Source organism: Mauremys reevesii, linkage group 10 (assembly GCF_016161935.1).
Source record: "Mauremys reevesii isolate NIE-2019 linkage group 10, ASM1616193v1, whole genome shotgun sequence".
In the NCBI taxonomy this organism is placed as follows: domain Eukaryota; kingdom Metazoa; phylum Chordata; order Testudines; family Geoemydidae; genus Mauremys; species Mauremys reevesii.
Window position 1 is genome coordinate 37,573,251 of NC_052632.1, and position 11,489 is coordinate 37,584,739.

At 46.6% G+C, this 11,489-nt stretch overlaps 1 protein-coding gene across 1 annotated transcript; it reads left to right on the plus strand.

Moving 5' to 3' along the window:
* Positions 1 to 19: 19 nt before the first annotated feature.
* On the plus strand, positions 20 to 4,197 carry LOC120372854 (paired amphipathic helix protein Sin3a-like). Its single transcript, XM_039490293.1, has 3 exons — positions 20 to 51; positions 669 to 876; positions 3,196 to 4,197. The coding sequence occupies exons 2-3, from the start codon at positions 751 to 753 to the stop codon at positions 3,337 to 3,339; spliced, it is 270 nt and encodes an 89-aa protein (XP_039346227.1). The 5' UTR covers positions 20 to 51; positions 669 to 750; the 3' UTR covers positions 3,340 to 4,197.
* Positions 4,198 to 11,489: the final 7,292 nt, after the last annotated feature.

Here is an 11,489-nt window from a genome sequence, read left to right on the forward strand (position 1 = left end):
ACCTCTCCTGAACCGGGAACACCTGGCCCAGGAGCCGGTTTTCCTGCCAAGGTGAGTGAACAAGCTGTGGCTGTGAAAAGTGACACACAGGCCAGAAGTACCCATGTCAGCAGAGGGAGAAAGATCTTACTCCGTCACAGTGTTGGCTGTTGCAGTCTCTTGTTTGTTTTTAGTACTCTGCCGCTTTAGAAGACATTAACCTGGGAGTAGCATATAGAGAGACAGTGCTGCTGCTTATTCCAAGAGCCCACCCTGGGCTCCTGCTCTCCAGTGACTGAGAGAGGGCATAGGCCACAGGCAGCAGGGAGGTCAGAGGTTTGGGGAGTCACAAGCCACCCTTCTCCCCCCCCCCCTTTTTTTTTTTTTTGGCAATCATGTCTTTGCTTACAGAAGCCATCTAGCTGAGTGCGGGAGGTGCTGAGTCAGTACTTTTCACTAGCAGGGAGTTGGTTGCGAAATAGCTGTGAAAGGCCCCCACTCTCCGTAAACAGCTGAGATCAGTGAGTTGGCTCATGGTAGGCACATGAGCCTAAAGGACTTTAATTTGTGACCATTCCATTCTGAGCAATACTTTGGGTTCCGAAGGGCTGGCCTGGAGCCACCAGATACATCCAGCCTAGAGAACAAAGGATGAGCACTAATCCCAGCAGGGATTTTCTGGTTTACAGGAACCTGAGGCGGATCCGTAAGTGTCAGCGTGGTCGGGAGCAGCAGGAGAAGGAAGGGAAGGAGGGAAACAGTAAGAAGTCCATGGAGAATGTGGAGAGCTTGGACAAGCTGGAGTGTAAATTCAAACTGAACTCCTATAAGATGGTGTACGTGATCAAATCGGAGGATTACATGTACAGGAGGACCGCTCTGCTGCGTGCTCAGCAGGTAGGAGTTGAGTGAAGGGAATGGAACGAGCAGCTGGTGTTTCCCTGAACTTCTTGCTCCCAAAGGGTGTCTGGGGAGAGTCAGAGAACGTTTCTGGGGTGGGAGGGGTGTTTGTTCTCCTGTAACATTTAACACTCTTCCTATTGCTTTGAGGACGGGACATGATATGGTTTCGTCCACTGGACTCTGTAAACTTCCTCTGAATGCTCCTGAGATGTAACCCTCCCTTTCCTCCCCCTCCATTTCCCAAATTCTCCTGTTAGAGTCGGCAGCTGTTAGCATCCTTTTACTCCTTGGTTTCTTGCCTAGGGTCACCTCACATTGGTTGCTAACCCCCTTGTCGCGGTGGGCCTAAAAAGGGGGATAGCAAAGAACTGAAATGCTGACACGTGTTCTGACATGGCCCTCCAAGCTCATCTCATCAAAGAGCTGTGCCTTGTCCCTGCAGTCACTGAGAGTGGGAGTCAGGGTTGCTCCCGGGCAGGGGAGCACTGCAAACGAATGTACCAGCTGCTTGAAAGCGCTGGGTTTGTGACTAGGATAGCCGCAGTGATGTCATAATTACAGAAAGGTCCAGGGTGGATAAACACTGGAAGACTTTTTTTTTTTTAATTAAATAAAATTCCTTTTAAAATTTTTTTGTTACTTATAAGTTTTTCTTTTTAAAAATGAACCAGTTTAAAATGAAATCAGAATTTAATACAAAATATGTTGAGGCCTAAACTTAGAAGATTAATATAAGACATTTAAATAACAAATAAATATGCTGAATCCATGACCCTCTCTTAAAAAACAAAAAAAACAAAGCCACTTTGAATTAAAGGCTTCTTTTCTATATAAAGAAAGTCAGGGAAGGCATCTAACTTTTGAGGTCAAGTTTCAAAAATATGGTACAGTTGGTTAGCCTAGGTAATTTAGGAGATTGTCTGTCTTCTTTTCAAGAGACATAGGCGAGACTGGAAATTTAAGCCCCAGTTACTTTCACTTAGGCATATTTGAAAATTTTCCCAGACCAGCCTGAAATGATCAGTTTAATTCACTGACTACAGTTAATCCCTCTATTGAATAAATTATTTAATTGTCAATGTGAAGCATCTTTTGATAAGAGAAGTTTGTGTCTATAACATTTAAGGTTGTCTTGTCTAATACAAATATATTTTATATACTGCTTTGTTTGTTTAAATTCCAGTTACCATTCTAAAGCAGATTGACACAAAATCTGAGCAAAAAGTTAATTATCTAGTAAATAAGCAATATATCATTGACCATTTTCTAACATACTAAAAGTGTTTGGTTAATAAGAATCTGAAACTATTAAGCTATATAATTGCTTAAATGTATATAGTTGTGGTGTACACTTCTAGGTAGCAAACAGATGTACCGAATCTACCGTAAAGTGTCTATTTAGTTGTACGTCAAAGAGTTTTAATGGTTATATCAACTAATGAGTGCATCTTACTTTAAAAAAATAGCTGAAATACAAATGGAAAAGCTGATTTAAATCAGTCCACCCTGGAAATGTCACAATGCACATTTTGCCAGGACTCAGAAGTTCTGGTTGTAACAGAATAGCAGAGCTATGGGAATATGTATAGTAGTTACTGGGACTGACCACTGTGATTAAGTCGGTGTTAAACTTCAACTAAGCCTTTATAAATTACTCATAACTTTACTGAGATTCCTTTTTGGTTTGCAATTTCTTAGGCTCTGTTTCAGTCTCAAAATAACTTTATTTTAGTGGGATGCTGTGTGCATGCACGCATGTGCTGTGAGAGGTTGGGAACAAATCTATCCATCTCAGCATCCTTCTCTTCTAATCCAGCTGGAATTCTTGCATGCACATGAGACTGTTTCTGTATTGTTTTTTTAATAAACACCTGCATTGCAGGCTGACTATAGTCTTGCATCACCTGATACTGCCATTAATCGGGGAAAAGATAGGAGAAGCTTAGCATTATTGCAGCATTAGGGTTATAATCAAGCAGTCACGTCAGAAACTTCTGGAAGTTACTTCTATTGAGTATTTAATTCTGCTCTGATGCCCATGTATTTTTGTGTGTCCCAGTTTTGCTCATTAACACAGTGTTGAATCTATGTAATAAAATATACTGCTTCTTCAGACACTGCCTCCAATTTACTGAGGCTTTCCCTTGGTCAGTCGGCAAGGTCAGTGTTTGTATTGCCAGTTCCCCGGCAGAGCTAAACATCCCAAATCTGTTGGCCTAGGGAAGTGGATTTGTTTTTGCTTTTTAAGCGTTTTGTGATCCTGAATGTTGGTGGCTGTAGCCTTTTATTTTTTTGTCTCTCCCATTTCTGTAGTCCCATGAAAGAGTGAGCAAGCGGCTGCACCAGCGGTTCCAAGCCTGGGTGGACAGATGGACCAAGGAGCATGTGACCCAGAAATGGCAGCTGAGACAAACAAGAAGGGTTGGAGGGTTTGGTGCCCTGTACCACTACCTGTGATACAGAGACTCTGCACTTTGTGAGCATTAACAAGTACCGTGTCAAATACGGCACGATATTCAAGACACCGTAAAGTCCCTGAGTGAGGGAAGATCACGTAGTGTGTGTATGTGTGTGTGTATCAAGGAAACGAGGAAGATGCCTTTCTCCCTTCACTGTGTATCTCCGTAACATGGCCAGTTCACTAGTGCGAAGCTGGTACAGTCTGTCACCAGCAGGATTCGGTTTAGGAAAACGAATCTCTACAAACCTAAGCTGGAACTGTTGCCAACAGGCCTTTGACTTCAGCGTGCACTGTGGAGGGAAGGACCCTTTTCAGAACTGAGTGATCCTAGAGAAATGCAGCTAGCTCGTACGCACCAGCAGATCTGAGACTAACTCCTCAATGGCCTGAGCTTCAAGGGAAGAGAACTGGATGTTGCATACATCCTGACCGGAGTGGTGCATTTAAAGTTACATGCTCAGATATGTCGTGAAACCCAGAGGTGCCTATCACAACTGGATTCTCCTCTGTTAGGCTGCTGCAGGTTTGCCAGGATCTCACCCGGGGTCACCCATCTGTGCAGTCCAGCTGTTGAAAACACCATCTCCTGGATCGGACCCTCGACTCCTCCCTCCTTCACCCTGCTGGACTCCTGATTCAGCCAGTTCAGATTGATCTGTCCTTTCTAGTGCCAGTGGGATTGTTTTGTACCTGCTTCTTTACTAGTCTTTCCTAGTGCCATGCACCAGCTTTTCACACACATACGCACACACAGCAGAAACAACACAATTTTAACATGTTCCCCTTCCTTTTTGTAAATAAATGTACATATTGTCAATTTTTTTGTTGTTTTTTATTAAAGAAAGTTTGCTTGATGTGCTAGCATAACTGTACCAGCTTCTTGTGTACCATAGTACTAGGTGGCTTGAGAGTTAGTACCTACAAACAGACCTATGGAGCCATTTATTACACTTTTTACCAAAGGGAGTTATCATTGTAGTGCTTTTGTGTGGAAACTTTTCTCTCTTTTGTAAATAAAAATACGTCTTGGTTCTTATTGAGGAAGACACTCGCTCACCCACAGCCCTGTTCCTGTTGTGAAAGGCACCACGCAGCATGCAGTTTGCAGTGCGGAGAGGGGACATTTGACCATTTTATTATTGGCTTCACAATCTGCCTCTGCCTTCTCCCCTCAATGTGTGTGTTTTGTGTGTTTAACATACATTGAAAAGAAACACCTGAGGGTTGGGTGAGGCGCAGGGGAGTGTGTGTAAAACCTTTGAAATGGAAGAGGACACAATAAAACCCCCTTCCTATGTTCTAAGCAGCCTGTTGTATAATATATATTTATATATCTTAACTTTTAATTTTTTTAATTATTTTTTTGGGTGGGTAATTTTTATCCACCTGGTCTTCCAGCTCAGAGAACCTTTGCTTTTGGGACGTGTTGCTGAGCTACCTAGCTGGGGTTGATTGTGCTTATTTATTTTCCCTCTCGGTATTGGAGAAAACATCCTAAGTACCAAACCAGTATTTCATTAGAGTGTGTGTGTGTGTGTGTGTGTGGCAAGGCGGGTAGGCTGTGTGACGCATTTCACTAGTGAAATCCACAAATGGGATATATATTTTTTTAAGCATAGAAGTTTAGTGCTGGCATATATTTAAGCATTGGAAGATTTTGGTTTTCAGACAAGTTGGCATGGACTTCGTAAGCCACGACAGACCCAACTGCACTGTCTCTCCTCCTCAGAGGAGGCATCTTTTCCTTGCACAAAACAATGCTGCCAGTTGTGCCCGAACAGCTTCCGTTGTCTCAGCTGGAGAGCTGTGAATGCAGCTTTGCTGCTTTTCCAAGTCCTCTTCTGAACTCTGTTCCAGGAAGGGGGTTTTATTGTGTCCTCTTCCATTTCAAAGGTTTTACACACACTCCCCTGCGCCTCACCCAACCCTCAGGTGTTTCTTTTCAATGTATGTTAAAGCTGATCTGGAAGTGGAAGTCTGGATAATTTAGACTTTACCAGCTTGGAAGTAACAGCTGCTGCTGCTTTGTGGGTGTTTTGTCCAAGAATCTGTGCCTGCATGTTGTTTGAGCGGAATGGGGTTAACATGGCGGGATTCCTGTTGTTCAAGGTACCTAGGAAAAAAACCCAATAAAACAAGGAGATCTCCTCCTGCAGCAGGGTATTCACCTACAGCTTTCATCCCTCCCGATGTCTGACTTCTGAGCTCCAAGCTCTGATCCCAGCCTGTGCAATAGCAAAGATTTCTTTTTACTTTAAATTGCTTTTTGTATTCTGTAATGTGATCCTTGGCCACCTATCCATGTGATGATTTCTATACAAATGTTGTAAACTTGACTGTAGTGCAGTATTTCCATTAAAATATCAGGGCTAATCATTGTGTAGAGATTCTTCTTCCTTCTTGATCATACACAATGAGATTTTGACACACACTCTCCAGAGGGAAGGGAGGAAGATGCATCTGAGGGAATCACTCCTTTAATAAAAACAGAATTAGAGGTGGTGGGAGAAGATAGTAAACCTGAAAGTTTGATCTCTGTTTAGGACACTCACAAATGACCAATGTTTGACTTACCCTTTAATTTATCTGCTAGGGTATCGCCTCTGGATTCCAGACACTAATTTGTAAGCAATTCCCAGTCCCTGTTCAGAGGTGTGAAACTCCCTTTATTTTGTAGCAGTTGCAACATTTTGTGGTGGCGGAGAGACAATAATTAGCCACTTCTTCCCCTGGAGTTGGGAGGTCATCCCAGCTGCTATAGATCAGAACAAATACGGAAGTATTCAGCACTGTAAATTTCAGTTCCACTAAAGCTGCTGGGGGAAGGGGTTGACCCCCCACCCCTTGAGTCAGTCTGGGAAATGGGGTAATACAATTTACCAGCCAGTGGAAATGTCCAAAAAACCACCCCAACTCTCTCCCTCCGTCTTGTTAGCAGCAGGGCTGTTAAATAACAAATCAATCCTTTTTGGTTCCTTAACACATTAACAGTTGTCTTTAGCCTGATTCTCTGTTGATTTAGAGCTGTCTTCAGCACTCCCTTTGCCTACATCCAGTGCTTCGAGGTTGAGGTCTATCACATCCACAGTCATGGTGTTTAGGCCACTAAACACGCAGCCACCCTGACGTGAACCTTGAATTTTTAGCCTCAGTGGTAACATTGCACTTTATATGGCTCGGTATTTTGTGGAACAGTTTAATAGTTTTTCCTCTCTGCTTTCTGTCTCTTGCCGTTGGGTGAGGAAGCCCCATGAGGTAATTGGGTTGTATAAATACACAGGTGGAACTACCAGAAAAGCTCAGCCAGCTGTCATTGGGTATCCCAAGCCACATGCTAAGGAGCACTGAATACAGACTGTAAGTCCATTCATAATGAGTGGGAATCCAAGAGATGCAAATAGTCGCAATGTCTGACGGTGCTCTAAGGTACTGGATAGCCTGACTGGTTTTCAACAGTGCTTTGAGCCTCCCTTTGAACTCTTCCCTTTTGGACTCTGAACTGGGGGATGTCAGCAAGCAAGGGTCATAGAGCACAACCATCCCTTCTGGTCTTAGAATCTCATCTGACTGCCTGTATAACCCAGAACTTCCCCCAACAAATTCCTTTGGAACTGCAGCTTTAAAAAAATCCAAAAAAGATGCGCCTGTGGAAGTGCAGCCCACAGGCTTTGGTTCAGCTGAGTCATTCGTCCATCTCCTCCCCTTCTTTGGACACACCCCCAAAAAAGAAACAAAAAAACCCCCTCAGCTTTGCCCTGCAAAGCTGGATCATTGGAGTACTTTCGAGGGAGCCAGAACAACTGGCGCGTGCTGTCTTGACTCAGTGAAGCTGCCAAGCGCATTTGTGTGGCCAGACCGGGAGCAGTGAATGGTGTGCTGCTTCCTTCGCCAGCAGGTGGTGACAGGTTAGCAAAGGTTTGTGACTTCAGGGGAGCCATTCTGTGTCTCCAGGCAGTTTCTTGCTTGTCTCTGTAAGGGCTGCCACGTTTTACTGAAGGCTGAAAATCTGAGGAGCCCTTTGCCTCTCTGGTGCTTAAAGCTGCAGCACTTTCAAAGAATCTCGTGTTCCTTCCCCTCCCAGGCAAAACCAGAATTCTGTATCTAGGTCAAGCAAAACAGCTGCTCGTAAACCACCGGGTTTGCCTTTGCACGCTGTGATGTCCCTGGCATGCTGGATTAGTGACATGGTACTTGAGGCAGTTAATCCTGCCATTGTCTGGTAATGAGAGTAGGTTCCCCAAGGGGTGCTTTCAAACTTCTCACTCTCAGCTTCCAGGAATTTGATGTTTCGGACCGTAAGCTCTCCTGTCTTTGACACACATGGAGACTTTTCCCAGTTGGGTGGCAGAGAATCTGTTGGAAGTACGTGTTCCCAAGGCAGCTGTAGCACCTCTCTCCTTAGCTGCTTTCTGGAAGGTGTCCCAAATGAAACCTAGTCCCTTTGGGATTCCCCTAGGAAGTGGCTGTGTAGTAGAAGCAGCTTATTGGTCTTCCAGCAGCATGTTTATAAAACATCATCTCCACGACCCTGCAGTGAGGCCCTGAGAACCCAACACCCGTCCCACAGCTGTTGGGCTCAGTAATTTTGGGGACTGAGTCTCCACACAGCTCCTTCCCCTCCTCTGCCCAGATGGATTGCGGGCGGGGAGCACCTAGAAGGACAGAAATACAAATGGTGGCTGGTGCCCTGCATGCTGTTAAATAACCAGCCCTGCCTGCCTCCCCTGGGATACATGATGGACAAGTGAAGCCGGAGAAGAGCAGGAGGCTTGGACCACCCGCCCTGCTGTAAGTCCCAGCTGAGGGGTAGTGCTGTGCTGGGAGAAGGGGCGGGGGGAAATCGGGGAGGAGTTCTAGGGGCAGGGGCAGCAGCCACATCGCACAGTGGCTGAGAGCCAGAACCCAGTTGGAGTGACCTGCAGAGTGTAGGAGGAGGGAGAAAACCCTGCGGACCGGGGGTTGGGGACTCCTGCCCTAAAGGACAGGATTTGACCTCACATTAGATCAGGAGGACCAGTTTGGAGACGATAGCAGTGAAAACTCTGCAGAGGGGGCTGTGCCTGGCCAGAGACTGGAAGTCCAGGTGGTTACTGCAGCTCTCTAACCCCCCCCCCCATTGTTTTCTAGAGAAATTGGACTTTCAACACTGAGGATTTGGTAGGTTATGGCCAAATAATTTACTGTCCTGGATATTACGCCCTGCATTGTAGTGTGTGTCTGGGGCGGGGTGCAGATGCCACAACATTTGCATGGCCTCCTCTCTCTTCCCCTCCCCTCCACCAGCCTCTGCTGGGCACAATCCCAAGTGGATGCAGGGCACTGGAGGGAAAGGTTTCAGAAAAGCCAGCTTTGCTGTTTATCCAAGAGTTCAGAGTATGGGCTGTATGGCTTGTGCTGAAGTCCACGGTCCGTAGCAAGTTCACGACTAGAAATCAGTGCCCCTCTGTCCGTTTCACCGCAGGCAGGCAGGTGGGGGTGGAGGGGTTCAAACACGGCTTGGATCAATGCTCTCCATCCTAGCTCAGGCTTTGGTTGGTTTCCTTCGTTCCCCCCCAGTCCTGGTAGCTTATTCTGGGAAGTTTCTCAGGCAGCAGGAATTCTCCACGGCCTTTCAGTAGAACTGGGAGTGCAAACCTGCTCGGGCCTCCATAATAGCCAGGTCCCTACCACATTCAGGGCTCACTTTGACTAGTTTACAAATCCTCTGGCCTTGAAATTGACCAACGTCACCATTTCGATGTTTCCACCTGACATTTCCTGGTATTGTAACCATGGGGGTCCCCACCAACCTGGGAGAATGGGGGAGTTCAGAGGTTGTTGTGGGGGGGTCACAGCATTGCCACCCTCACTTCCGTACTGCCTTCAGACCTGGGCTCCAAGGGCAGCAGCCAGCAACCTTTCTGAAGCTAGAGGAGGTTCCCAGATGTGCAGGTGGGTCCCTGCTGTTGGGAGCACCTCAGCTCCTACCGAGTACTTGGGAGCACCTCGGCTCCTACCATTTTCGGGGCATCCAGAGAAATGGACCCCTGAGCCCCAGAAGGACCTGCAAGGGAAGCCCTGAGCCGCCGCTGCAGATGCCAGGCAGAAGCTCCGAGCCCAGGCACCCAGAGCGCCGGCAGGAGTGGGGAGGGGCATGGAAATCCTGAGCCCGGTGCCCCAGCACTGGCTGCAGCCACAGGGGGCCAGAAGCTCTGAGTCAGGGCACCCAGAGACGTGAGTGGAGCAGAAGCTGCCAAGGCCAAAGCCCTGAGCCCAACGCCAGGCTGATGCAGCGCGCTCACTTCTGCATTTCCTCTGCAGGTGTGTCTGATATCCCCACGGAGAGGAAGTCCTGTCCCCAGTCGGGCAGAGAAACAGCTAGGAGGCCCCTACTGGGTTCTCCTGGCCGGGGGGTCCAGCAGGACGGGGAGATCGGATTTTATGGGGCAGGGCTAATTCGATCTAGCCAAAAAAGGCACAACAAGAACCAACAACAGCCAGCTGAAGCCCGAGAAATTCAAATGAGATGTAGGCACACATTTCTGACAGTGAGGGAGACTAGCCACTGGAAGAAATTACCCAGGGGAGAGGTGGAGTCTCTGTTTCCTGGTGTCCTACCATCATAACTGGTTGGGAAGGTGCCTTTTAGTGACTTACAAGCAATTGGGCTTCATATGGTGCAAAGTGTGTGAAATTTCATAGCCTGTGAAATAGAGGCCAGATTAGGAGATCAAATTGTTTCATAACCTCTATGAAAAGCTCAGTGAGGAACAGACTCTGCTGTTTTACTGGGTGGCCTGCTTGCTCCCCAGAATCAATAATGAGCAAGTGGGGTGATATGGGGTGCAGCTCAAACATCCAGCTGGGCTGACCAGGGGCAGACATCAGGCCTGCCAGGGAAAGGTGGGTGTGGCAGTGACTTCACAAAGGCCTTTGGCAGGAACTCAGCCTATTGGGCAAAGATGATGAGGCGTCTGTGACCTCACAGAGCTCCCTTGCCAACAGCCAGGCAGGACAGGGATGCGGGGCAGGGGGAACCTCGGAGAGCCCTGTAGCCTTGCTGCAGCAAGCCTCCAGCTCGCGGTCTCTCACTCAGGACCAAGACACGTTGGTGTGCAGGACATTCAGTGCGTGTGTTTTTCATTCCCGTGTGTATTTGGTTCAAAGACGTTGTCATCTGTGTAGAAGGTAAGAAAAAATATAGGTTCTAGATATAGATACAAGATAGGAGACTCTATCCTAGCAGATTCAAAGGCATCACCACCCTCCTAGGGAAAAAGTTTTTCCTGATATCCGAGCCTTCCACACTGCAACTTGAGAGCATTGCTCCTTGTTCTGTCATCTGCCAGCTCTAAGATTTCATGAGAATCAATCTTTCATTAGGAAAATAATTCAAAAATGCAAATACAAAACACTTTGAGTGAAATCAACCCCTCCTGATCTTTAGTGTCTGCGGTGCGGGCCTTGGGGGCCAGACTGAGACCCTCATGGGCTAGTAACACCCAAGAAGCCAGTAAAATAATTCCAGTTCTCTTAGCATCCAAGCCTCCCTAATCCAAGGAACACCTGAGAGCTGCGGGAGACAGAGGGGTGCTGAGAATGTCTAACTCATGACTGAAAATACAGAGATGTGTTATTGGCTTTGGTTGGGGGACAAGTAACAAATCTGTCGGGATTCTTACCCCAAACAATAATTGCCCATTGTCCTTTAGAGCATGAGGGCCCTAACGCGCCTGACTTGCTCAAATCTCTCTCCTGCTAGGGCTGAGAGAATTTTCTCCATCCCCCATGATACCGAGGAAAGAGAAAGAAGTGACCTCTCTTTGGTCACACAGCAAGGCAATGCCAGAGCTAGAAAGAGAAGCATAAGAAAGAAGTTGTATCAAAATGTTTTGCATTTCAAACTAACCGATTTCTTAAACAAAGGCAATTTGATGTGTGGTTCGTGAACTGAAATGATACATTCTAGTCTCCACATGTTTCTAGACTGATGAACCAGTAGATCTACCCTTAGTTTTTATCCATAGATTGAGGAGGAAAACAAGTTTGCCTGTTTCGTGAATTCCCAATGGCTTTCTTGAATTTCAGCAAACTAGTCGATTGAACTGAACGATTTGAATAAACTGAAAGGAAGACAATATTTTCTGCACCTTTCAAGGAAGCTACT

Bases quoted from the DNA above. Each gene is read 5' to 3' on its own strand.
- LOC120372854 (XM_039490293.1), top strand. From the start codon at position 751: ATGGAGAATGTGGAGAGCTTGGACAAGCTGGAGTGTAAATTCAAACTG. The intron at 877-3,195 runs GTAGGAGTTGAG...CCATTTCTGTAG, and splicing joins CTCTGCTGCGTGCTCAGCAG to TCCCATGAAAGAGTGAGCAA.